This window comes from Varroa jacobsoni, unplaced genomic scaffold, assembly GCF_002532875.2.
Source record: "Varroa jacobsoni isolate VJ856 unplaced genomic scaffold, vjacob_1.0 scaffold_858, whole genome shotgun sequence".
Classification (NCBI taxonomy): Eukaryota; Metazoa; Arthropoda; class Arachnida; order Mesostigmata; family Varroidae; genus Varroa; species Varroa jacobsoni.
In genome coordinates this window covers 44,068-68,118 of record NW_019213760.1, presented here as the reverse complement: position 1 = coordinate 68,118, position 24,051 = coordinate 44,068, and the positions used below count along the sequence as shown (strand labels likewise).

The following is a 24,051-nucleotide window of genomic DNA, read 5'->3' as shown; positions in this document are numbered from 1 at the left end:
AATCGGTGACTTATTGCAAATGTTAAAGGTAAAATTTTCTAGCCTAGCAGAGTCTATTGATTTTTGTTGAAAATTCTAGCTTGTTTGTAAGTGAGATTCATAATTATAGTAAGGCGATTGCAAACTATAATTAGGTGTTACGTATTACTTCCTCGAATCTTAACTCATGGTGGATTGTTTAAATTGATGTAGACATCCAGCGCGTGAATAAACAATCAAGCAGATTTTAGTAACAAGATAAATCAACTTTGTCTTGATTTAATCAGATAGGTCAGAATAGATAATTTTTGAAAATGCATACAAACAGAAAGAATCATTGAGTTCCTACGTAAGTCCATGCCGATCCTCCACAGATCTTTGGTGAAGTGCAGTTTTCAGGTAGGAGCCTCTGATCGAATGATGCGCTGTTAATTATCGTTAGTCACCCTTGTTAAATATTTCGACTAGTTTGTATTGCCATAGACTCGAAAAACAGATGATTTTTATACCCTATAGGTAATATCTCCTCATTAAGTAAATTAAGCACTAATATATACACATATGGTTTTACCATTCAACTATTTTAGACGTAGGTCAACATTATGAACATTTTGCTTGGATATCGACTCGAGCGCCACAGCTTCAGCAATGGCCAATTGAAATCTAAAGTAATGTCTCCCTCTTAATAAAGCTCCTCAGGAAAAAGGGAAATTGGTCTGCTAGGAGCTCCGCAAACAACTTTCATAGACCTGTCAACATAAAACAACCCAAACATAACTCTACGTACCTGTGAGTTTATTCTTCTTCGCTATTACATTATTACAGCTTCAAACTTACAAACGTAAGGCAATGCGGTAAACAGCCGTTTTGCTAACCTAAATAGCTATAAACCTGCCACATGTTTCTGCCTGGACGAATTCTAGCATTAGGCCACCCATTTAAGGACTATTAAAATAAATACGCAGCCACCTTTCCCGCGCATACGTCTGATGATATTAGAACTCTATTATATAAGACTAGAGTTAGAAACTAACGCCATATGACGTTGTGTATACACTGAACGTAGGGTAGTAGGTCGCAGTATCGAAAGAAAAGATCCGACGTTTGTAAAGCGAATGATGCCTCACCAATAAATAATGCACCATGACAACTGCAAGGTAACAGGGGCAAACTCAAAGACAGGGAAGACTATTGTACACTGTAATAATGAGTGCGCGCCTGACATGGCAGTTGTTTACGCAACGTTATTGCCATCGCATTACTTGTAACGACAGGTAGGTCGTAACGGATGCTTAATTCCAGCTACCGCTATCGCCACCAGCAGCCTTTCTACGTTTGCCACCTGCTTCAGGGGCATATTGGCGCGCGGCCTCTTCGCCAGTAAGAGCCGACGATTCGAAGATGACGTCGGCCGGGTTTCCCGATTCGGTGCCAAGCTCATTCGTAACAACTTTCGCGTGAAAACCACTTTCATCGGCGTGATACTCCACCCTACGCATGGTTCCATCAGCCATCTGGATCATGTAGTGTCCACGAACAGTGGTGCCATCGAAGTTTTGGCTGTGTCCATGTGAGCTTTCGGCATCCTCGGCGTTGTAGCTGAACTCGTAGGGTTGGGGGGGTCCGTAGTTTTCCTCACTATTGCCGGGACCCCCACCGCGATAACCTCCATAATTAGGCGGAGTCGCTAAAGTCACACTCACCACGGTACAGATGACTGCGGTAATGGCATGCTGGAATCGTTAGTTTATTGTGTTTTTGCTGTTAGAAAAATTTAGCCGATTCGTCTATATATGCTGTCTAACATGCTGTTTTTCCTATTGAATATGGAAGTTAAGGTGCTCAATTAAAAACGCAGCTATTTTTATTATGTCAGCGTTAAACTGCAATAATAAAACTCTCACTTTAAATATAGATGTAACCTTTGCAAAAGTTCATTCGTATGGCATGTACAAATGACAAAATGTCGAATGTTCATTCTTTGAACAATTTGTGTCAATGTTGCATAGCGAATGCCGAGAGTCAGGAGCCGAGTCATCACTGTTCATCATAATTTAACGTCATCCGCCAGCTAAAAACGTTAGCTTTCCAAGACTAAGAAAAAAGGCAAATCGTGTATTCATGGTGTATCAATGGCGATTGTCTAAAGTTATCCAAGTCGAATCGTTCGTGGTTTTTGAACTCTTTGAAGTCTCACACATAAAGTAATACCATATCGTTGAAGGTTTATGTTTTATGGCACACCTTTCGATCCAGCAACAACTCATTAATCAGTAGATCAAACGCCACCTGAACAGTAGAGAAAGTTTCTCCGCGACCACACCAATGCTGGCTTGTTGTCCTCGCAAACATTTAAACTTTGCAAACTTAGCCTTCTTTAAACTCAAACGCATACATACCATCTTTGAGAAATGGCGGTCGTAGCGACAACAGTTGTAAATCTGCACCGTTTTTGAACATCGAATTAAGAACAAATGCTGTCCCCTGGCCAGCGCTAGATGGCTTTTTATCTGAAATCCTTCTTTCGTCAGTTCATTACGGCTGACATATGTTTGCGACGTCATCTTCTCCAACAGCACTTTCCTTTATTTCGGCGCATCATGAAGCGCACTCCTTACGAAGCGTAAAACTACGCCAAGTAGCCGTTGCTCTTCGCGCACTAACGCAATAGACCGCTATCGTTGTGGGCAGCCCAGTCGTTTACCCCCTACTGTCTGCCGGGTCAACAGATTTTGAACTATCTGCACCTATCGAAGGTATTCGTGTATCGAAGGTATACGACACCGAAGGTGTCGTGACCGAATACCAGATCACAGATAGTGTTCTGCCATAGGCCAGCAATCAGGCCATTCGTAACATTAGTGATCTGGCCTTGTTAGTGTTTCAGAAAAAATGCAAAATCATCCTCGAGAATAAACCCAAAAATGGGACGAAAAGCAAAATGCCGCTGACGAAATTGCTGCGGCTGATACAGTGATTGTCCATACTGCAATTATGCCTTAATAAAGATTGCGTATTTATTATAATTACTAAAACAGTGTTGTTACTATTGCTGATGATATGTATGGCATTGAACATGCATTAGCTGAAGCTAATACCCGTACCGTTGTGGCAGAAATGTTACAGGATATACGAACTATATGAAATAGGGATTTGTATGTGAATATATATTATTTGAAGGGGTGAATACGCGTCCTATAGATTTGATCGGTTATACTGCCATTTTCGTGTGTCTTATTAGATAAACGGAGTTAATGCACGATACAAAAACACACAACCCGCAATTCGTTTCCCACTCCATGTAATGAAATATTCCCATGCAGTACGTGTCTAGCTGGGTGACAGCGTTAACTCTAAACGTTTATAAATTTGCTATTTTTTGGAACGAACTTTGCACACTTCATATTGTATGACAAACGTTTACAGTTCAACGTAACAGAACTTCAAACGGATCACACGTAGTCCCATAGTTCACTGTCATTGTGTACTGTCCCGTTGAATACAAGCATTTTTCCCCACACCTAGATTTTCTGTACGCGAAGCCCGATAGGCCTTCGGTGCTTCCACCTTGGTAGAAACTGATGGTCTAGACCTTCCTAATCGCTTGCTCTATGCTAGCTTGTGCATATGGCAGCCACTGAGGTATTGATGGAGTGGTGAGATGGGTCCATTGTTTAAGGCACATACACGAAACCCATGAAAGCTGGCATAGTGTGGCTAGGTTCTTATGGTGTGTCCCAGTGATAGGTTAGTGCGTAACGTATTTGCGTACTAATACCAGAAGCACGTTGTGGTGTGGCGTACATACCATTCTTCGTTTTATGCTAGAAGCCACCCGTCTGACGATGCGCCTAACAGCGATGCCGGCGTACAGCTTTAAACATAAGCATCCTGCATCGATGCCTTAAGCGACCTTCCACATGGAAACGATAAACACGGTTGTGAAAATAGCTTGTTTCAAACGGAGCTAGCCGAACCGCCTGATGCAATGCTTCACACTGGTTTGAGAGCTTAAAAAAAAACACTCGAGAACATTATCTAGAAAGACTGAGAACGTAACAATTAGTTTACCAGAAAAGGCTTTACCTAGCACTTTATTTATAGAGTTCGCTTGCGAAGTTTTAAACTTCGATTTTATAGCAGCTGTATAACTAAGAAGTATTTCTATGGCAACGTCCACATAATAAAAAGTATAATTTACAAGAGGCTAGTATGATCACAAAATATACGCCCATATCTATAAATTGCTCGTTGTGCGCCTAATCATTACTGATAATTTAACAAGAATCCCTAAGACCTCCGCAAACATCTGCTAAATATTTATGCCCAATAGTTAGTTAGAGACGCCAAGAATTTAATGGAATTCCAATTAATCAATTGCAAATCGATATCTTAACCCCAAAGGTTGTGGCTGAGCGTAGAACGCGTAAGGTACGATCCGATAGAAAAGTTTGTGCGTTACGACACAATCAAATGCATGAACAAATAGCTGAAGAGCAGTTGTTACTAGGCGGTCTTTTTATTACGTCTACAAATCAGCGGCCGATGCATAGTCCATTGTAAGAAAATGTTATTCATGCCCATTATCACCTTCCTTCGTAAGGGGTCTATGATCGATTGACTTGGTTAAAAGATCCGTGACTTGAGTGAAATTTAGCAGTAGCAGCACAATTCAAGCAAAGTACATAGAAGATTACATGTTTTACCGGCATAAAATAATTGTACGAGCGAGCATATGGAGATCAAAGCAACTTGAAAACCAAACCCACAATAATCTCTATCCTTTAGAAACTATAGTGTGTTTCTTTAAACCTTCCTTTATCGACATTTCGTATGTTTCGATAAGTTGTAAAAAAACTTGTTAATGCAGGTAACTGCTAACCGAGCGGCAGAAGTCCGTAACTGGCGTACTTTTATTAAAAATTTAGAATTTTTACTATAAGAAATAGGCGACCCTTACCAGAAAATAACTAAAGTGAGTGGGTTGCTAGTATATATATATGTTGTGTCCTTATGTTCCATTGTAAATCCTATTCTTTAGCCAACCACAACTGACTCGATCAAAACGGTATCCATGTCGGGAAACGTTGTTTCTCTTAAAATTACTATTTAATTTTCTTTGTTTTATCGGTTTTTTTCATTTTACACATTAACGACTTATATAATTTTTCAAAATTCGAACAACTCAGTCGGTAATGATGATTGTTTCCAGACAGCCAAGTTGCCCTCCAATGCACAAGGCTGGAGAAATCAACACTGTACAATAAAAATAAACCTCAGAGAGACGTCCTTGTATCTGTCGTACCGCACCCGGCTTGTCGTTTATATAACTTCGCAGGAACCACTTGGGTACGAAATGTAAACCTCACAATAAACTTTTAACCATGTTTGCTTTGGGTAGATGAATCGATATTATTTGCCTAGCGGTCGGATGCGTGTCAGAACGAATCATCGAGCTCTTTTAAGCGTGACGTCAATCACTATACTTTGACATGTGTACCTTATGGTACCACGCGTGCCAGGCCGCCTAATATAGCTAATATTCTTTACTTTTACTTTATATAATATTCTTTACTTTAAATTTTGTATGTGTTTGTCGTGGCTAGAAATCAATCGGGTGCCTACAGCCGAATTTCAGGCAACTCGAACGTATGATTTGCATTATGCAAGTGCTTTGAAGTGAACAACTTTCGGTCGTGCTTCGTTATAAAAAACAAAAATGGAGTGCTAATAAGCATTCATCGTGTTTCGTGTTAAAAACACGGTCTAATAATTGCAAGTAGCGCCAACGCTTTCGGGACGCTTTTTCGGACGTTTCTAGAAACCAGACTATGAACCCATATGAATGCTGAACATACAAGTGGTATCAGAGATTTGACCACAATGAAAGCAACTATCGTTTTGGATAAGCTGTCACAGCGAGGGAAGATAAGAAAAATAATTTATCCTGAAAAATCACCAGATCGTAAAAGTCATGTCTAGCCGTTGTGAAAGATGATTTTGAAGCAAAAAAAAAGCTCACAGCAACAATTTTACAGAAGGACCTGAATTTTGAGCACGTCCACCAAAAATAGTCTCAAAATAACCTTAATGTATCAAAAAAAAAGCCTGATTTGCTCTAACAAATGATTACAGACGGCAAGACATAACCGTATGACCATGACGTAGCAACAACAGTACAATCGAGTGGGTGTCGCTTTAAAAGAGGGCTTCAAGCAAAATAGACCCAAGTCAAAGATCGAACTTTGTTCTACCGTTTTTCTGAGCTGTGGGAGTATCGTGCATCATAAATTCATGCCGAGTAACTTTTTTGTCACTAGTAACAAAGAAATTTTAAGGAAATTGCGTAATCGTACCCGTCAAATCAAGCTTAAACCTAGGATAAACAAATGAGCCGTGGGTTCCTTTCTACGATAAGACAGCGGCTCATACGCGTTTGTTGCGGAGAAACTCATTGCCGCCGTTACCTTAAACCTGTTATTTTTTTATATTTGTATCCCCTGTAACTTCTTCCTCTTGCCAAAGCTCAAGAATTACCATGAAAAGAAAAAGCTTTTGAGACGATCAGGGAGTCCAAGAAAAAATCTCAACACATGTGAATTTTTAGAATCGAGTTGGACTGCAACAAACGATGGCAAACATGTATTAACAACGGCGGGGTTATTTCGAGAAAACAATTGAATTGTGCAGGACTAAAACACGTGCCCTTAGTACAGGTTCTTCGTAGCATATATATTTATATATGAATATAAATATCCCATCAAAGGTGAATTACCGCAAAATTATTCTGATGATTTAGCATCTATAATAGCTTTTGGCAGGTAGAAATAGGCTATTACAATTTATAAGCGGAAAACTCATAATTAGCAACTTCCTGCAGCGTCATTAATAATTTACCCAAAGAAATGATAGGTTCAACCGATTAGACGCCAAGAGAATCTCGCTTCTCAATGGAAAAGGAAGCTGCTATTGGTATCGACTAGTCTCCGCGTCCCATATCGCTCATAGGCCTCATCGTATCAGTTTTCAGTAGCCACTTTGATGTTTGTGACGAAGCAGTAATCGCGATTTAGAACTGTAAGTGAACCAACATGGCTAATATGGTGCTTCCAAATTTTTATTTTTCAACTGCCAACGACGATATCCGCGAACCGTAGCATAATCATTTCGAAGCATTCAAATATGCAGATCGCTTCCTCTTATGATCGATCAACGCTGCAAATCCGATAAAATTTCATTTTTAATAATAGGTTCCTCGGGTTTTATCGGTTTCTGCACTGGTACGCACAAGCCCCACAAGAAACAGCCCATTTCACACTAAATGCGCCAGATGTACTGAAATCTCTCAATGCAAACGTAAAGCCATGATCGTTGTACATACTCAGTTTAGTCAACCAGCCAGCCAGCCAGCCAGCCAGCCAGGCACCCGGTCGCCCGTCGTCATGAAGAGCATGCGACAAGGCTGCAGCGCAGCAAAAGTAAGATCAAATCCATGACATACTTTTATGTTCAACCCGTTTTCTTTCAGTCTTATACACACACTCAGTTGCTCTAACTACAATGATCTGCAGTTCATTTCTATCTTTCTGCACCCTCCTTTCAGCCCCAGCATTTGCCCCCGCAACTATAACTGAGCATTTATCTCTTTCTTTTAAGCTTTGTTTTCGTTCTAAAGCATATTACCGCGTCTTTTAAATTCCTAGTGCGGAATTAATATTTTCTTTGCGCAGAAAACAACCCGAATTCCGTGCGATTCTTACCGTGGCCGCCATACCCCGCTCCATGACCACAACACTGTTTTACAGTATTAATCAATACAGGCTATTACAGGTATAGCGATTACAATTGAAGCTCTTTCCGCTTTCGTACGCCACGGTTTTCTGATCAAAACCGGCCAGCTTCGACCATCGCCGGTCTTAGCTCCTGTCCCAGCCAATCCAATATTGACGATTGCCTTTCTACGCGTACCGATGTACAACATGTGGGCGTAATAGCACTCAACTTTTTTCTTCTTACTTCTTAAAAGCCCCAAGGTGCGCTTTGTTATTGCTTTTCGCAGTGGTCGGTTCGTATACTTGTGTATGTGTTCGTATTCTTTTCATCCAAGGTTATAGTCAGCAATATTCATAGCATTAAACATGTCTTCCGACGGCAGCTCTGGTGAATTTTTGTTCATTGGACGTAAACTAATCGGGTTGATTAAAAACTATCGAAACAAGAAACCAGACTTTTTTGACGTAGATCTACAACGCGATATAATTCGCATGTGGATATTGCCGGGTCTTTCTGCGTATGTCTTCCAAAGCTGTGATTCTAACCACTTAGTTGAAGTGAGTAACAGGCCGATCGGCTGAACGTCCTACCAGTATTAATCGGCTTGCCTAGCAGCAACAGCTGCAGAACAACTAGAGGCATTGCTATATTTACACGTTGCTGCTAGTTAATTTACGTAGTAGTTACTTGACAGCCACCTAACAAGTAAAAAAAATCGGCTACTGCGAGAGGAAAAAAGATTGGTGTGGTGTGGCCTTCCACAGCAACGCAAGGCAAGGAAGAGCTCCGAAGCGCTGTTCGTCTCAGTAGACACTGTATATGAGTTTCTTCGACTTTCTAGCTAGCTTTGTTAACATACGCGGCGTTTGACGCGTTTTAGCGCTTTAGTACAGAGTCCTGCAGTACGAGTCGTGGCCGCTTGAATATAACAAATGGGCAAAGTCAGTTACGTCACTATTCATTTCGCTTTTTTGCGAAGAGATTCGCTGCTAGAGTAAAAAACTTCAACGTTTATGAGGGTTTATTAATGGATACGTTCTTTTAATATACGTCCGTTCACAGTTGTCTAAACTCGTTTGTCTTCAGTGTGAGTTTAGTTTCATCAAAAACATAATTACCATCGCCACAAAAGTTCCTCAATCCGTAGCATGGACCGAGGGAGCTTGTGCTTCGTTCAAAAGAAAATGCTACAATACAGGCGACTACGCGTCCAGTGCATGAATATCTGACGCTAGAGATCACTAGTTTTAGCCCCACCAACGACGTATGCCACACGACAAGCATGATTAAACAAAAAGGCGAGACATTTTTTAAAATGAGTGACATTTTCTAAAAATTTATAGATGAATAAGCATCTAGGTACAACGGTGAAATGTCGTGCTTAAGCTGTTTTTCAATAGAATTATTTTAACTGTCAAATGCAATACGTTTAGCAAATGAGATCCAAATTATTTGTTTCATTTGTGTTGTGAGCTCAAGCACACAGCCACACACGCATAAAAAAGACATGTTACAGAGAATAGCTTGACAAAATATTTTATCACCATATACTATATTCAACACCCATATATAGAATAGTTAGAGTGGAGAGTAAGTTAGGGATCGCTAAAGACCTTCTTCCGCTGAATGAAATAGTGAAGTCATCCATCATCAATAGGCGACTACTCTATTAAGCTGATATTCTAACCTATCCTTTTTTCGCTTTTGCTACTTTACTGCTAGATACTTATCATAATGTCCTTGTCTACCTTATATACGCGAAATCAGCAATTCAGAAAGGTAAAAAATTATAATTACCTCGACTATCTCCCGAAAAAACCAAATAGCATGGACTACTATACAACGATGCGAATTTCTGTACAAGTCCGCATCGCGATCTTGTTGATTGACTGATAATTAATTACAAAGGATAATTTCCTTTATATACGCGGCCTATATAGCGGGTCCAGTTATATAGCTCTTCTTCATAATTTGAAGCATTTTCACACGTAATTAGGCAAGGTATGAGCTATCCAACAAATGACTACAGGCTACACCACAAACAAATCTGAAATTGTTGAAATGATTAAGAACATTCTAGATTTCTGTAACATTTCATACGAATATCGAGTGAGGTATCTCTAGGTTTATTCCGACATTAAATCACAGTATCAATAGCAACATAATGTCCTAACTATACGTCTAACATGTAACCCACATTTCAGCAGAACTTTCTGTTAAATGAGTGGTAGTAGTGTTGCAAAATCGTAATTAACAGAGCGTCTATAGAGATTACAATAATTTAAATATCTTATATGCTTCTTTGGAACATGCGATGTTGGTATGGCCGTAATTTGGCCAACAAATCCCAACCTGAAAAGTTCAAAACAACCCCTAAAAACGGACGCTGCTCCTTTAAGTCCAAATAATTTATTTTTTGCCTCCGATTTTATATAAGTTTGTTCATTATCTACGCTCAAAACAACTCAACTTTGTTGTAGCAGTATAAATACATTCTACGGAATGAAGTACAACGGAAATGAATGAACAAGTAATGGCCGGAGTTCATCCTTCTAGTTTATTCTAGAATATGCGAACAAAAATAGATCGACGAATGTAACTACAGTAGAACAACGCGAACAATGTAGCTAGACACAGCAACAGGTTTTATCACTGTTACAAGCTTCACGAGTCTTCCCCAACGTAATCTCAAATAATCAGCGACAGCTGTTTTTGCGTAAGTTATAGACATTTCTCCGAGAACTCGTTAGTGCTCCGATATACTTTCTGGTATAAATATTTTAATAATTAGATAAATTAATGGATGTATATTCATTTTCACTTGCCCCTCTTTATAGGCGTAAAATCGGTTTTATAGTATACGACTTTTGCCACTACTCCTGCACTACTTTTTTTTTTGCCACTACCGAGCAGCCTACTAATGCATGAACCTATTAGTTTGTACTAGAGATCGCGCAAAAAACTTTTACGAAAAACATCTTTAAGGAGGGTGAAATTACAATAATCCCTTTATCAATAAAAAAGCGTTTCCATAGCTGATTACGTGACTAAGGCTCTGAGACAGTGCTTGCTAAGATCATCTGCAAAAAGCGGATTTTATGCCAGTGCTGACGTTTGAAGTGCCTATCAAAAAGTCCAGGACGAACTCTATTGGATGTATTTTTTATTTATTTTCTTTACTCTATTTTCTCAATCTGGAGTAACCCATCTTTTGTATTTAATATGTAAGTTTAAGCAGAATCAACTATTTAATCATTATGCTTATAAGTCAAGTAGTCAGGATTTCGTGGAAAAGATTTTCGTTCTGTCCATAGAATATGACGACGCTGAAATTTCGAGGTAAACATTGAAAGCGGCAGACTACGTCATTACTGAATCCTTCGAAACAAAAATGTTTGCGATTTTTCCGCATCGGTGTATGTTTCTCGTGAAAGTAAAATACGAGGTTGGGACTGAAGACATTCTTGATGAGAAATGGTTCGCATTTGCCTTCGCTAGTAGCCTTTCACCAATGACCCCGGAAACTCTAGCTTCATAAAGAGTGAGTGTGGCACAAAAGAAAGCCATTGCACGCCTTAGTGCACCAGCAACTTTATTCTAAATTCTGCATTGGTTAGGGTCTCAAAGCTCTGAAAGCTGTGCTTCACTGTTTTGATTAATTTTGAAATAGGTTTACGTTATTACACACAACTCAGAGTTTTCTACCATATTCGTAATTCGATGGCACTCCGTTCAAATGACCCATAAGCAAATTAAAAAAAACGCCACTTCGTTTATTTTCACCTCTATAATGAGCGTAGATGCACTAAGCAGAAATCGAACGGTAAACACAGCCAAACAGCTTCGATGTTGTAATTTGTGAGTACATCATTGACCATTTTCATTGGTAACCGCGGTAGCTATGTCTTCTCCAGCGGCGGACGCAGCAAATTCCCCATCCCACGGACATATCGAGGCGGAATTTGCGCATGCGTTAGGTAATCTTCGCGCGTTTCTTGATGGACAGCTAGCTTTTCAGCCGCAACCCCCGCCGATTCCGCTCTCGTCAACTACGGCTATGCTCGCCAGCCAGCCTCTTATAGGAGGCTCAACGACATTCCAGCGTGCCCACATTCAAACGCTACGAAGTCTTGAACAATGGAGTACGGTACTGAACGACTATCTCAACTTGCTTGACGGTTGTTGTGCCTCGCATCCTATGTTGCGTCAACGTGTGGCTGCCATAACTCGACGTCTGCTGAGATTGCAGCTTAGCGGGTCAGTTGTTTCAAAGTTTCAAAAAAAAAAGATTATTGACATTATGCATTGTTGCGAGGCTAGGAAAATGATAGTGCATCGATGAAATCAGCTATTTTTTCTACGGTAACTTTCTAAGTTATCTTGTATACGCTGCGATAACAAGCAGGTATTTATATTTGCTGAATTTGACCGTACACTTGACTGTTTATTCGGGCTACACTGATTCGCTATACTAACTACTAAATATACTATCTTCGAACGTGGGTAATTTAAATAGTCAGCTTAATTTTGTCAGTAGTTCTTACGTCGTAGAAGATGGCAGAGAACAAAGTGTGTGTCATTTTAATTGGAAGGAAAACAATTTTCCGATGCTGTCGTATCTGCAATATGTCTTCTCTTTCGTGTTCGAACCTTTGTTTGTATTTTGTCTTTACTTATTCTGAGCATAGAAATCTTCCGCAACCGTCAGCGTCGTCCTATCCAATTCCAATGGCAGGACTCACTGCATTGCACTCCCATCAGATCGGGCGAAATTTACAGTGCATTACCCCGTTTAACAGCAAACAAAATGTTCATTTGGGAGCTGGATCGTGTCCCAGTGGGCCTTGTGCTTCGAACGGTCCTGGAATGCGCAGCCCAGATCAGCACCTTGTGGGTACGCCATCGTGTTCCGGAATATTGTTACCAAAAGTGGTGGATCATCGAGTGCATGGCAATATATGATATAAACAGTTTTAATGAAAATAAATTTTATTAGTATTAGTATTTATATTGATGTGGATCATGTCTACAAGGAAAAAAGGCCAGCATATATAAACCACTAACTTTATTTTAATCGTTCGTTTATTTTCGTAACTGCGGTTGATCAATTTATAACTGTTTATATGTTGTGATGCTTTTTCTAAGACGACTATGTGGCACTTTAAAGTAAAAAATATTAGGATGCCATTTAAATAGCACCTTGTTCCTGCTAGGTTAAATAAGTATCACAGGGATGTCCTTTAAATATATTATTTGGATAAACTACAAGTAGATACAAAGTTGATATTCGGTAGCGCCGCTGGTAATTGCTTCCGACACGATTGGACTCGTTCTAGCAGAAAACAAATAGTCCATGCCCCGCTTCAGATTTCAATAAGGTACGTAAAATCTCTTCACAGATTGTATAATTCGAGTTAATTTACCCCTAAATGCATTAAGTATTCATTTGTCAGCGTTAGTTTCGAATTTAAACCATCTCACGTGTCCTTAGGTTTGTAAGACAAATGCTGTATGACTACACCATCACGAAGATGTTAATATCTTCGTTATGAGTTATGAGAGATTTCAGTTATGAGTAGTCGAGATTTGGTAGCTTTTGGCGACTGCCAAAATTTAGCTATTAACGTATGAATGAATTACGCATTGGTGTTGGAATAAAAGGGGTACTCAGCGGCTTTAGATAGTGTCAGTATAACTAAATGATACGAAACATTTACATCGAATGTAAAAAGACATAGAAAACCAGCTTCATAATAGTCATCAATTCCAAAAACTTGTAGCAAATGGCTTGGTTGTTCGGTTCACGCACGTATGTAGCCACCGCTTTCACCTTCTCTAATTCAAAACGCATGTATTTGAAATGTTAAGTATATCTCATTTACATTCAAGCGAAGCAGTCACCTTACCTAGTGTAATCCAATTATCTAATAACATAATTTTTTTACTTGTGAATAGAAGTAGTTTCTGATTAAGCTTTACGTAAGAGTCTCCTAAATGTTTACCTAATTAAAACCAATTTTGATTTTTATTTGGAAAATATTTCCACTCTCGTGTCCAGTTACTGAATTGTTACGCAACGACTACCTCAGCACACGGATTTGAATCCAGACTACGACGTATCTACACCTTTAGTGAACAAACACGTCGTCACTGCGTTGCCAAGCAACAGGTTTTTCGATATTGCCATTGGATTTGTTAGGCCTAAATTTAATACCGAAACATTAAAAATTATTTCTATATATATATTAATATATATTCATATATATATGTTTCCTTTCCACTATCTATATAGTCATTCCGCACACACCAGGGACAATTTGGCTCGTTTAGAATATGAAATGTATGTGGTATTTAAAACAGGCTAACCTGAAATATTTATATTATAATAATATTTACTTATAGTAATAATTCTAAATGGACAGCTAGAGTGATAATAGCCTTCTGTTTATTGAGTTTATTTATTTATATAACAGACTTGCATTGCATAGATGGTCTGTGTATGTATATATGGCATTTAATAAATCTATATTGATTTTAATATTTATTAGCGCGAGTTACCTTGAAATCACCCAGTTAAATTTTGTTTGATGTAAACTTTCCTCTGTATGAATGAGCTGCGACAGTTCTTTCACAGCCCATTATTGGTGTCTAAATTACTACATTCGTAAATCATTTTTTTCGTCATTCTGTGGTCTAGAATTAATTAATAGTCTAAGGGGCTGTTAAATTGATTTTTCGGACAGTATACTTATAGTGCATTCAATGTTATACAAAAGTTGTATTCGCATTTTGATATATTATTGGTTGCATTTGCACTTTTTCTGCTTTATTTAATTCCTACTTTAAGCTCTCCTTGCGGACATCGATCGAACCAGAGAATTACTTAGAATTCGACAAGCTATTGTGCTCATCGCCTTCAGTTTTACGGTGACACATAAATCCTTAACAGAACTATTTGAGCAATTGTGCTCATATTCTATATAATTTCCCCTCGAAGCACTTTCTCTAAACGCTTACATGTTATCAAATTTGCTTTTTCTCTAGCATACAGTTTTCAATATAACGAGCCCAAATACGCCAGTTCCCTTCAGCCTAAGAAATACACAGTTCCATTGATCTTTAATTGCATTCATTATCCCGACAGTAACACCCCTGATCCGACATTCTTCCATCCCCGCCACGGTTTTTTTAGGCTTTCCATACGCTTTTCAAACTGTCGTCAATACCATGTTGTACACGAAAAATGACTCATTGGCACAATGCGTCTTTATTTTTCGTCTGTAGGCGTTCGTCGCACAGATGTTACAGGTTCTTTCTCAATTTACAAACCTGCTCACTGCGAAATAAGCTCTAATGCCTCTCCTCTTTTTTCTCATATTTTATGAATACGTGCTTCAATCTCCAACGATTTTTCAGCAGTCAAGTTATACATGTAGCATATACGACTCATGATGGAACATCACCGGTGCCATTATGACACGACAAAAAAACGCATGAAAATCAAACTGTCATAACAATCATCATGCATACCACCATCCGTGGCCAGCCAAAAGGGTCTGGCTTTGATCAGTGCCAACTGATTGGTTGAGTAATGTTTCGACGACATCAGCCGTGTTCCATATAGTGTGAAGGCCGGTCCGTTAGGTCACTGGCAGCCAAACAAAATTCTTATATACCTTCAAGGGAACCTAGAAAGGCCGATAGATCGGTGAAAATTTGTTGAGCCGACGGCGCTGCGACAGTTTGATGCAGTGCTGCCAATTAAGCTTTTTATAGGCCTAAAGGAATAATAGTCACAGGAAAAGTTATTAGTAGAAATATTAGTTATAAAGCTATTAGTGCAAATAATATTTTCTTTCTAAGCAACCTAAATTCAACAATGAATTACATCCTAGAGCTCTTTCATTTGATACGATTGATGGAACAGCAAAACAAGTTAACGATTCAAAAGAGAAGACAAAGGTTCACTCACCTCGAGCAATTTATTTTCTGTCTCAATCGTCGCCTTATCCTCTTGTATTCGCATTAGAAGCCGAATCAATTTTCCAGGCTGGTCCGTGATGTTGAGGTATCGCTCAATAAATGATGCTGTCTTCACATCATTCAATGGATCGACCCATCGTTGCAATTCCGTGTAGACCTCATCGACTTTCGCGCGAAGCGCATCGTCTGGAGCAGACGACGGGGATTGAGTCTGCTTGAGAGTTAGCAGATTGCACAGTGCCTCACCTTTTTTCGTCAGCACATCCACAACAAGCTGCTTCTGTTTTTCCAGCCTTAAAAAACAAATAATATTTTTAACAAATACTGTATGCCTATCAATAAGTAATAAGAAGACGTTCGTTATTCAATTCAGGGACTAGAAATTATCGGATAGTTAATGAAATTGAAACAAAATTGGATGCGAGAAACTAGCCCATGGCAACTACGTAGTCCCATAAAAATTACTATTTAACAAAATTGTTGTTCCTTTTTATAATTATACCTGTCGTATAGATATCATTGGCGAGGTTTCAAACAAATGGATTAACGAAATATTTCTGACTTTCCAAAATATGCATTTTGCATGTTTTTGTTTACACATCTAACGTAATCGACTATTTTCATGAGTTAATTATGCCCCTCGATTTTGCTGCACAGTAACCTTTCTTCATAGCGTGGTTCACCACATGTTTTGAGTAAGTCATTATTGAAGACTATCCTATATATTTGCATCTTTTAATCGTGCCGAATTACTGATTCGCATATATAGACAGTCAAAATATTACACAGATGTTATAGCAAAGGGACGATATAATGATTTCTAAAATTTGGTAAGGTCCATACTGTTTGCAAGTGGCCAGATCGCTCTTGTCTTGCCGGCAACCGAAACTCAGAAGCAACTTCTCTGGATTTATATTGACCAACACTTGTTCAGCACAACCAATTATTTGCTTATTAACCTCCTCGCGTTTCGACATCTCGTCCTTGTCCTGTAGTAGAAAAGAAGTAATATAATTACTGAATCTTAATTACCAAAGCGAAAATGGATCAACGAATATACAGATATATGTTTACTACATTATATAGTGGTGACATAAATACACATTCTTGTTTCTGTTCACCTATATCATTTAACTACAAAAACGCACCTCATGCTCCTTATCCTTCTTGGCTAAAAAGTGAATCTTAGCAAGTATCATCTGGTTCGCTTGGGGATTCCTCTTAATGAGATCTTGGTACATCGCGTCCACGGCGGCACCGCCAGTTCGGACTAAATGTGTGGCACAGAAATCGCACGCGGCCTCTTCGAACTCTTCATCTGTGGTCTTCTTTTCTTTTTCCTTACCCGACTGGCCATTATGACTGGTATAGTCTCTGTTAAACTCTTTCGGAGACTCTTTCGGAGAACTTCCATTATCCTTGTCCTTCAAGGCATCTTTGGCCGCTTGTCCGTTACCGTCCTTGTCACCTTTGTCCTTATCGCCGGCCTTCTTTTTACTTGAGAGCTCGTTTAGGAAATAACGGAACGGGAAGGTAGCTGCTGACTTCCCCTGTTCGTCTGTTGTTAAGGTTAGAGTACCTGTAATGGAAAACGTGTCCTCACCGATGATGCGCCTGAATGCTGACAAACCAAGTACAACGCCAGATTTTTTGCGTTTTCAAATAACAGCAGTTACTAGTTGCACCTAGCAAACTGTATATCACGGCTATAACTTCGACTGTTCTTATACTTAATGATTGACGACTCTAGAATTTGATTTTTAAATGATGGCCCGATAATCGAACATTTCACACGAAGTTCAATATCTCAGAACGCTATCAACATGCCAATAAAAACCGCAAATCATACAAGTCAATACAGCAAATAAAGAGCTGATTATCGTGTTTCAAACCTTGTAGATAGTGTCCTGACGCTGCACCCTTTGGCAGTTTGTCACTGGGAACGTGTCCGATGTAATATGGCTTAACATGCCCTGCAGGCAATGTTATCGCCGACGCCTTTTTGCCCTGAATCATACCCTGGGCGGCGAAACAATACACGTCTAGGTTGATAGTCGACCCCAATTTCATTATTACTTGGAGCGAAAGATCCTGGGTGACCTTCTCAAGAAGTGTGCGATCTTCGTGACGAATTTGTGTTAGGATTACGTACTCGCCCTTCTCTAGTTTGACAGCGTACTGCGAATAAATGCAGAGATCAGAGAAATGTACACAGTGTACATCAACAACATGTATTACCCCAAAAAGTATATTTCACAAGCAAGAAAAAAAATTCTGCAAATGTTTTAAAGTCGAAAAAATCCACATGTATAGGCCTTCAAACAGATCGAATGTTACACAGCTGAATTTCACATATGGTCATTAATAAAACTGATGTCCTCTCAGAGTGAAATGAGATGCACACTGTATATTCCGCTTTTTTTTTTTAGACTTCGGTTCTACTAAAATACACAAAGGGCGGAAAATCGAAACCTCAAAACCACGATACCTACCCGGTCAGGAAACGCGTCTCCGGATGCTATGAGTTGCTTATTTTGATCATAGAGCATCCACAACTGTGAGCAGAATTCGCTTTCGTAGAGGTAATTGTGCAACAGGGGAGTGCCGATGATCGCCTCTCCGCCTTTTACCTGTAGAGTACGTAACGTTCACTTAATACTGAATTATCCTCGGGGCCGTGGCCCCGACAATAATTAATTAATTTAACTGTAATTATTTCACGTAAAACGTTCTTAACTAATGAGCCGCTGTGGTACATTAAGGACCGTTCTATGGATACCTTTTTGTGTACCTTTTGGATACTTTTTTTTCAATGAAAAAGTACTGAAAGCTGACTCACTATACCACTACTTCAAAATAGTATAAGAATGAGGCAACAAGCTACCATCGACAATCGCAGCAGCTTCTAAATCATTGGACGCACCAAGTTAAGGACGTAGGTTAGTGTCGCAGCATACACAATTCGACCTTCAGGAATCGTATCACGGGAATCTCCCGGAGAAATCTTGCTCTTCGACGGTTTCAGAACGATGACGTGCTGTTTCAGACTAATCGAAGGGTTTACCTCCTCGGGACCAAGTGAAGCACACACGTCGATTCGGCGTAGCCCTTCCCCTGATGCCATGTAAAGGTTGGTCATGTTCGGAGTCAATCCAAAAAACTGGATACTCCACGCAAGTTGCATTTCGCCAAATGACGTCCACCATTTGTTTAGACAGATCTCCAGTGTCCTATTAGGTATTACTGGGATAGCGCACGACATTTCGCCTAACGGTTGTAGGTAGGGCATCTTATTTGTACTGTTGTCAAGGAACGAGGCATCCGGTTCCAACTGTACGGTGTGCAAGGATACTTGGCCAGGATTGACTGCATCGAGTGACTTCAGCTTGATGAGAGCCCACGTAGCGCCAGAAGGCACAACAAGAAAACACCGATTGGACATGCCTGGTCGGAGAACAACTTTATCGGTAAACATATTCGTATTTGTAGGAAGCCTGGAAATGCGCACAAATTAATAATCAAATTTAAAGTCTTATATCAATACAAAAAAAAGTATGTGTAAACACATTTAATAGAGAACCGCCCATAAACAGCTATGGTTAAAAAGTTCCGCTCCAAATAAAGTTTTAAGGATAAAAAAGAACAAAATATAACTAGTGTAAAATGCAATACAGAAAATGAAATATGGCGTTCATCACTTAATATATACAGTTCTTTAATAAATAGTATGTGCTATTCAATTATTCTTGTAAATATTCGTTTAAGCAAAAGAAAATAGTATGTGTAGACCGGTTTTAGATGAATTGGCAAATTATCCGTGCATTGTGTTGAAATTTAGCAAATGCAGTACATAATGCCAAGATATAAGAAATAGAAATCAACGTGATTTACGCACTCACTTTTGAGGCTTGATTACTGTGACTGGAATACGAAACACGGGTCCCTTGTCAGGCTTTCCGGATTCAAAGGCCTCAATCTGCGTGAAATGGGCTTGGTTCTCCTCCAAGCCTGTCGGATCGACTTTAATCGAAATCATTCGCTCCTGGTACATCATATTTAACACTGTCGGTATCTGAACCCAAGATGCGTCGCATGATAGAGTAAAATTCTGGTCGTACGCTGAAATAAAACACCAAATTATGAACAAGAATAAGATCAACAAGCCTCATGCAAACTGGATTTTTCGACTAGCGGAAATCAGAGAACCATACTTACAAGTTTTGAGCTTATGAGGCACTTGCTTCTCATTCACGAACACGGGTTGGACTCGAATACTTTTAATTTGGGGCGACGATGTCTCATAGAGTTCCCTTAAATAGATGCCTCGCATGTTGGCGTCCGCCTTCAATTCGAATCTCAACAGATTTTCCTTTTCGTTCTTTACTGACAAGATCCAATCCCATGCACGCTCTACCTGAACGAGACCCTGACCATGCGTGAACGGATCGTACGAGGAAAATTTCACGGCACTGTTTTCTAGGGCACGCTTCAACATGTATGGCGACCCCTTAATGCCATTTTGTTTCATGGCCGAAATAAGAAGCGCTGCAACGCCAGCTGCGTTTGGCGAGGCCATCGAAGTGCCACTCATTAGCTGACTGCCTTGTAGCATATACGGCGGGACTGAAGTAATTGCTGCTCCCGGAGCACAAATTGTGGCGCCCTGTCTGCCGTCGATTCTGTATAGAAGAATATCAAGTGTGAGACAAGAGTGAAAAACGAAATTGAGTAAGAAGTAGGGCGAAGGTAAGGCACTACGCTTCGTCATATTGCACATAGGACGTCAGATAGGGTACTTTTCTTGTTGAAAATACTTAAAACAAATTATTTTGATGTAACCATAGCTGACGCCAGTATCCATATGACTTACCCTGGGCCACGTGATGTCCAGTTGTACTCCACTGTGGCGCTTTTCTCGCGCAGAGAATACTCTGCTTCCATCATATGAGGAGTCACAACGGCCCCGACACCAACAGCATTCTGGGTAGGAGGTGTACCCAGCGTAGATAACGCAGGGCCTCTATTATTAGCAGAGACCATCATTGTAACGCCCCGCTTGTTGATCATCTCTTCGAGATACTCCCAAATACGGCTATAGCAAAGATACGATCGATAGTTATCGACAAGTGCTTAGGAATCAAAATATAACAGAAGATACACAGAAAATATTACCCTATTAAAGACTGGATAGTATTTCCGCCCAGCAATAATCACTGAACACCGAACAACCTACCCCTTGCACCATTTTGAAACTTCACCGTAGCTCATATTGATGACGTCTATATCATTCTTCATGACGGCGGCCATAGCACGGTAGAGTGAGGTTCCTGTCTCCATTGTACCGATTCGATTGTCGCTCAAGGTAATCGATACAATCTGTGCTCCTGGAGCCACCCCATTTCTAGCAGGATTGTCTGGGAAGTTGGCTGCTGCTATTGAGGCCACATGAGTCCCGTGAGCACCTGGTGGTAATACCGCAACAAAGAAACTAGATGGGTCAAGTTTACGTGAAGCTTTTCGCTTGTATTTTTGTGATAGTAAATGACTACGATACACAGCCCGACAACTGTTTTGTTTCAACTGTGGAGCGTTATATCACTAGAATTACACAGCACGTTTCGATACATTTGCGTAATCTAGCGAACAACAATAGTGAAAAATTGCGATGTTCTTTCAGCGTAAGCCAATGCTTCTACCATATAATATAGCGTCTATACAGAAGCATGTCATGATGCTCACCCACGGTGACGACAATCTCAAGAATGTCGCCATCATCGTAGACGTTTACTGAGTAACTGAAATTATCCTCAGCAAGGAGTACGGACACTTTAAGGGTTTCCGCGTAGGGACCAACCACTTCGCATTTATCGAGATCGCCCTCTTCCGTAGTGTCGAGTACTGGAATATTGACCATTCAATGCAAAGGATAGTCGGAATCCAAAAGAAAAAGAACAATGAGATATTAGTAGTAACTAGTTATTTAATGGTAGATATCGTCATGATAAATAAAAACAAGAACACGTTCCACTGGCACAAAATGTCCTGTAATTTCCAACTGCTTTAAAGCTTTGCAGCGCTGTTGTGGTTAAATGATACATCCAATATTACATGAGATTCCAAACCCAAAATGATAAGGAACTAATACTTTAAAAAACTCAAACTTCTAATGTGTTCACCCAAGGTGCTCATTGTGCACGGCTGAGAGAACGAAAAACATCTTTTCCTTAGATTTGAAGCTGTACATGCAATTCAGTAAGTTTTCTATTTGCCTATGCAACTTCTTGCGCGGCTACAGCAGATCCACTAATTTGCATGACCTATAACACATTTGCGATTAGCAAGAGCCCAGAGCTTACCAGCCTTCCATGAAGTGCCATCATGCCATAGCAAACAGTCGTAGACGGGTCCAAGGTCAATATAGTTTTTGTCCATCTTTGTAAGAACCTCGACACGAGCCTCCAACTCTTCTTTCAAAATTTTCTCGTTCGGTGCATCCGTCTCAAGCCGTTGCAGCTTCTTGGTAACTTTTGCGAGAGTTCGTTGGAGAAGGCCTGACCAGTTCTTTTCTTTGTAGTCTTTTTGCATACGCTCCTTTAGTTGTTTCGGGTAGAGCTCGAATGCAGACTTTAAACCGATCCGGTACTTACCTGATTGGGCAAAGAAACCGTTATGGAATTAATGTTAGATCAAGGGCTGTATTGTTTCCTTTTGCCCTCTCTATCTGTGAATCTAAGCACGAAGAGAAATCTGTTTTTGTATTGTGCATCTGTTGGTCTTCGGAACTGCCCAGAGATGACTATTACAAGAACTACTACGCATGAAATAACAAATGATTTAGACTGATAAATTTTCCATTCCAAATAAGCAACATTTCCTATAAGCATACCCTTTTTTCTAGCAGGATTAAGCGTGTGTTATTCTTTCTTACCCGACGGGTTTATCCAAGAGTCCGGGATACGTAGTGAGCGTCCTGAAATTCCTTTGATGATACCGTTTTCCGGGGTGACCTGTGTCCGCATGTCGACATCGCCCGCGCCTGACGAATTAAACATCTGGATAACCTTTGGCTTTCCATCGGTCGTGACCTGGCCATGGAATAAGAGACAAGAAAGCACATGGTCATATATGCTCACCAAGGATCCATGCATGAGCTGTATTTCGAATCCATAGTATATTTTGAGTCAGTTCTACAAAATACCGATTTACACAGGCGCGTAAATTGAGGAAGGTTTAAAGCGACTAAACTTCACGAACAGCTGAAGTTCATAGTTATATGGCATAGCAAAAGATAAAATCATGTTAATATTGTATTAAATTACTCACTGGCAGTCTGGTATTTAATTACTAGTAGACATTTTTCAAACACATAGTGGGGTCAACGCCCGTAGGTTTGCAGGAAATAGGCTTCATTCGCACGCAGCCCAGGGTCCAAAGGCTATAATGTGGTTCGTGATGGCTGAAAATCTTTTGTATAGGGTTTCCTGGATTCGCGAACTATATATACCAATATGTCCGGACGTGACAACAAAAAGCCCAATTCCATAAAAATTTTTAAGGCAAGAATGAGAGGTTTATAATGTACTAAATCAACATCTTAATAATTTCATGAGTGTTACCCTTTAGCCTTACACCTTCCCAGCATTCAAAAAAAAGTTTTTCGCGTCGAGGAGTCTTAAGAGTGACTTGGTCAAGCATACAGTTGGTAGCCGATCAAATAGAGACACCGAAAAATGATATATTACCGAATTTCATCAAAGATAAATTCACACTTGAAGTAAATATCTACGTGCAGTTTTTTCTATATGGAAGCTGCCCTTTTCTGCTCTAATGATAACACATAACAACACTGTTTATAGAGAATCATTTGTAAATTGCTATTAAAAAAAAGACTGGCTAAAATATGTAGTACAACAGCTGTTTATCACAGCAAGTACGAGTACTAAAGTCATCATGCACAGTTCAGGCCTCCGAATTTATCTTCTTTTGTTTCATGGAGAAACAGAAATGATTTGAGATACTTGCTCCCACTTGTTTGATAACAACGAGTTTCTTTTATAATCATTTGCTATTTCGTACTGAATTTCATTATTTTGGTGGTTTTGTTATACATAAACCCGTAATGGGATTACGAGAAGACCTTACGGAAAGCCAACGGACTCTAATGGCCCGGCTCGTACAAGAAAAGCCATCGCGAAGAAAAATAGTTGAGTGGGTTGAAAGTTGACAATATAGCCCAGAAGGCAAAGGTGCTTCAAAAAAATAGAAAACGAAAATCGAAAACGGTAGACCAGACAGGGGGGAACAGGACCACTAAGC

General features: G+C 39.8%; 3 protein-coding genes across 4 annotated transcripts in view; 1 reads left to right on the top strand and 2 right to left on the bottom strand.

The window, feature by feature from the left end:
• Positions 1–753: 753 nt before the first annotated feature.
• Positions 754–2,921, bottom strand: LOC111264443 (uncharacterized). Its single transcript, XM_022840353.2, has 2 exons — positions 2,379–2,921; positions 754–1,712 (listed from the first exon to the last, which is right to left on the bottom strand). Exons 1-2 carry the CDS (start codon positions 2,541–2,543, stop codon positions 1,272–1,274), a joined length of 606 nt encoding a protein of 201 aa, XP_022696088.1. The 5' UTR covers positions 2,544–2,921; the 3' UTR covers positions 754–1,271.
• An 8,293-nt stretch (positions 2,922–11,214) lies between these two features.
• On the top strand, positions 11,215–12,760 carry LOC111264436 (uncharacterized). 2 transcript variants are annotated; one of them, XM_086970080.1, is made up of 2 exons: positions 11,215–12,009; positions 12,552–12,760. In XM_086970080.1, exons 1-2 carry the CDS (start codon positions 11,654–11,656, stop codon positions 12,712–12,714), a joined length of 519 nt encoding a protein of 172 aa, XP_086826206.1. In that variant the 5' UTR covers positions 11,215–11,653; the 3' UTR covers positions 12,715–12,760. The 2 variants fall into 2 exon arrangements, with proteins under 2 accessions (XP_086826206.1, XP_022696084.1); XM_022840349.2 differs by having other exon boundaries at positions 12,441–12,760.
• Positions 12,761–14,175: 1,415 nt separating this feature from the next.
• Positions 14,176–24,051, bottom strand: part of TppII (Tripeptidyl-peptidase II) — a 13,171-nt gene continuing 3,295 nt past the window's right edge. Inside the window, exons 2-15 of the mRNA XM_022840348.2 lie at positions 22,664–22,820; positions 22,092–22,382; positions 21,475–21,633; positions 20,969–21,197; positions 20,606–20,827; positions 19,951–20,414; positions 19,635–19,854; positions 18,659–19,229; positions 18,228–18,365; positions 17,628–17,913; positions 16,884–17,314; positions 16,579–16,724; positions 15,725–16,028; positions 14,176–15,530 (exon numbers count right to left, since the gene is read on the bottom strand). Coding sequence (XP_022696083.1) covers positions 15,441–15,530; positions 15,725–16,028; positions 16,579–16,724; positions 16,884–17,314; positions 17,628–17,913; positions 18,228–18,365; positions 18,659–19,229; positions 19,635–19,854; positions 19,951–20,414; positions 20,606–20,827; positions 20,969–21,197; positions 21,475–21,633; positions 22,092–22,382; positions 22,664–22,820 — 3,708 coding nt within the window. The 3' untranslated portion in view covers positions 14,176–15,440. The remainder of the gene's footprint in view (positions 15,531–15,724; positions 16,029–16,578; positions 16,725–16,883; positions 17,315–17,627; positions 17,914–18,227; positions 18,366–18,658; positions 19,230–19,634; positions 19,855–19,950; positions 20,415–20,605; positions 20,828–20,968; positions 21,198–21,474; positions 21,634–22,091; positions 22,383–22,663; positions 22,821–24,051) is intronic.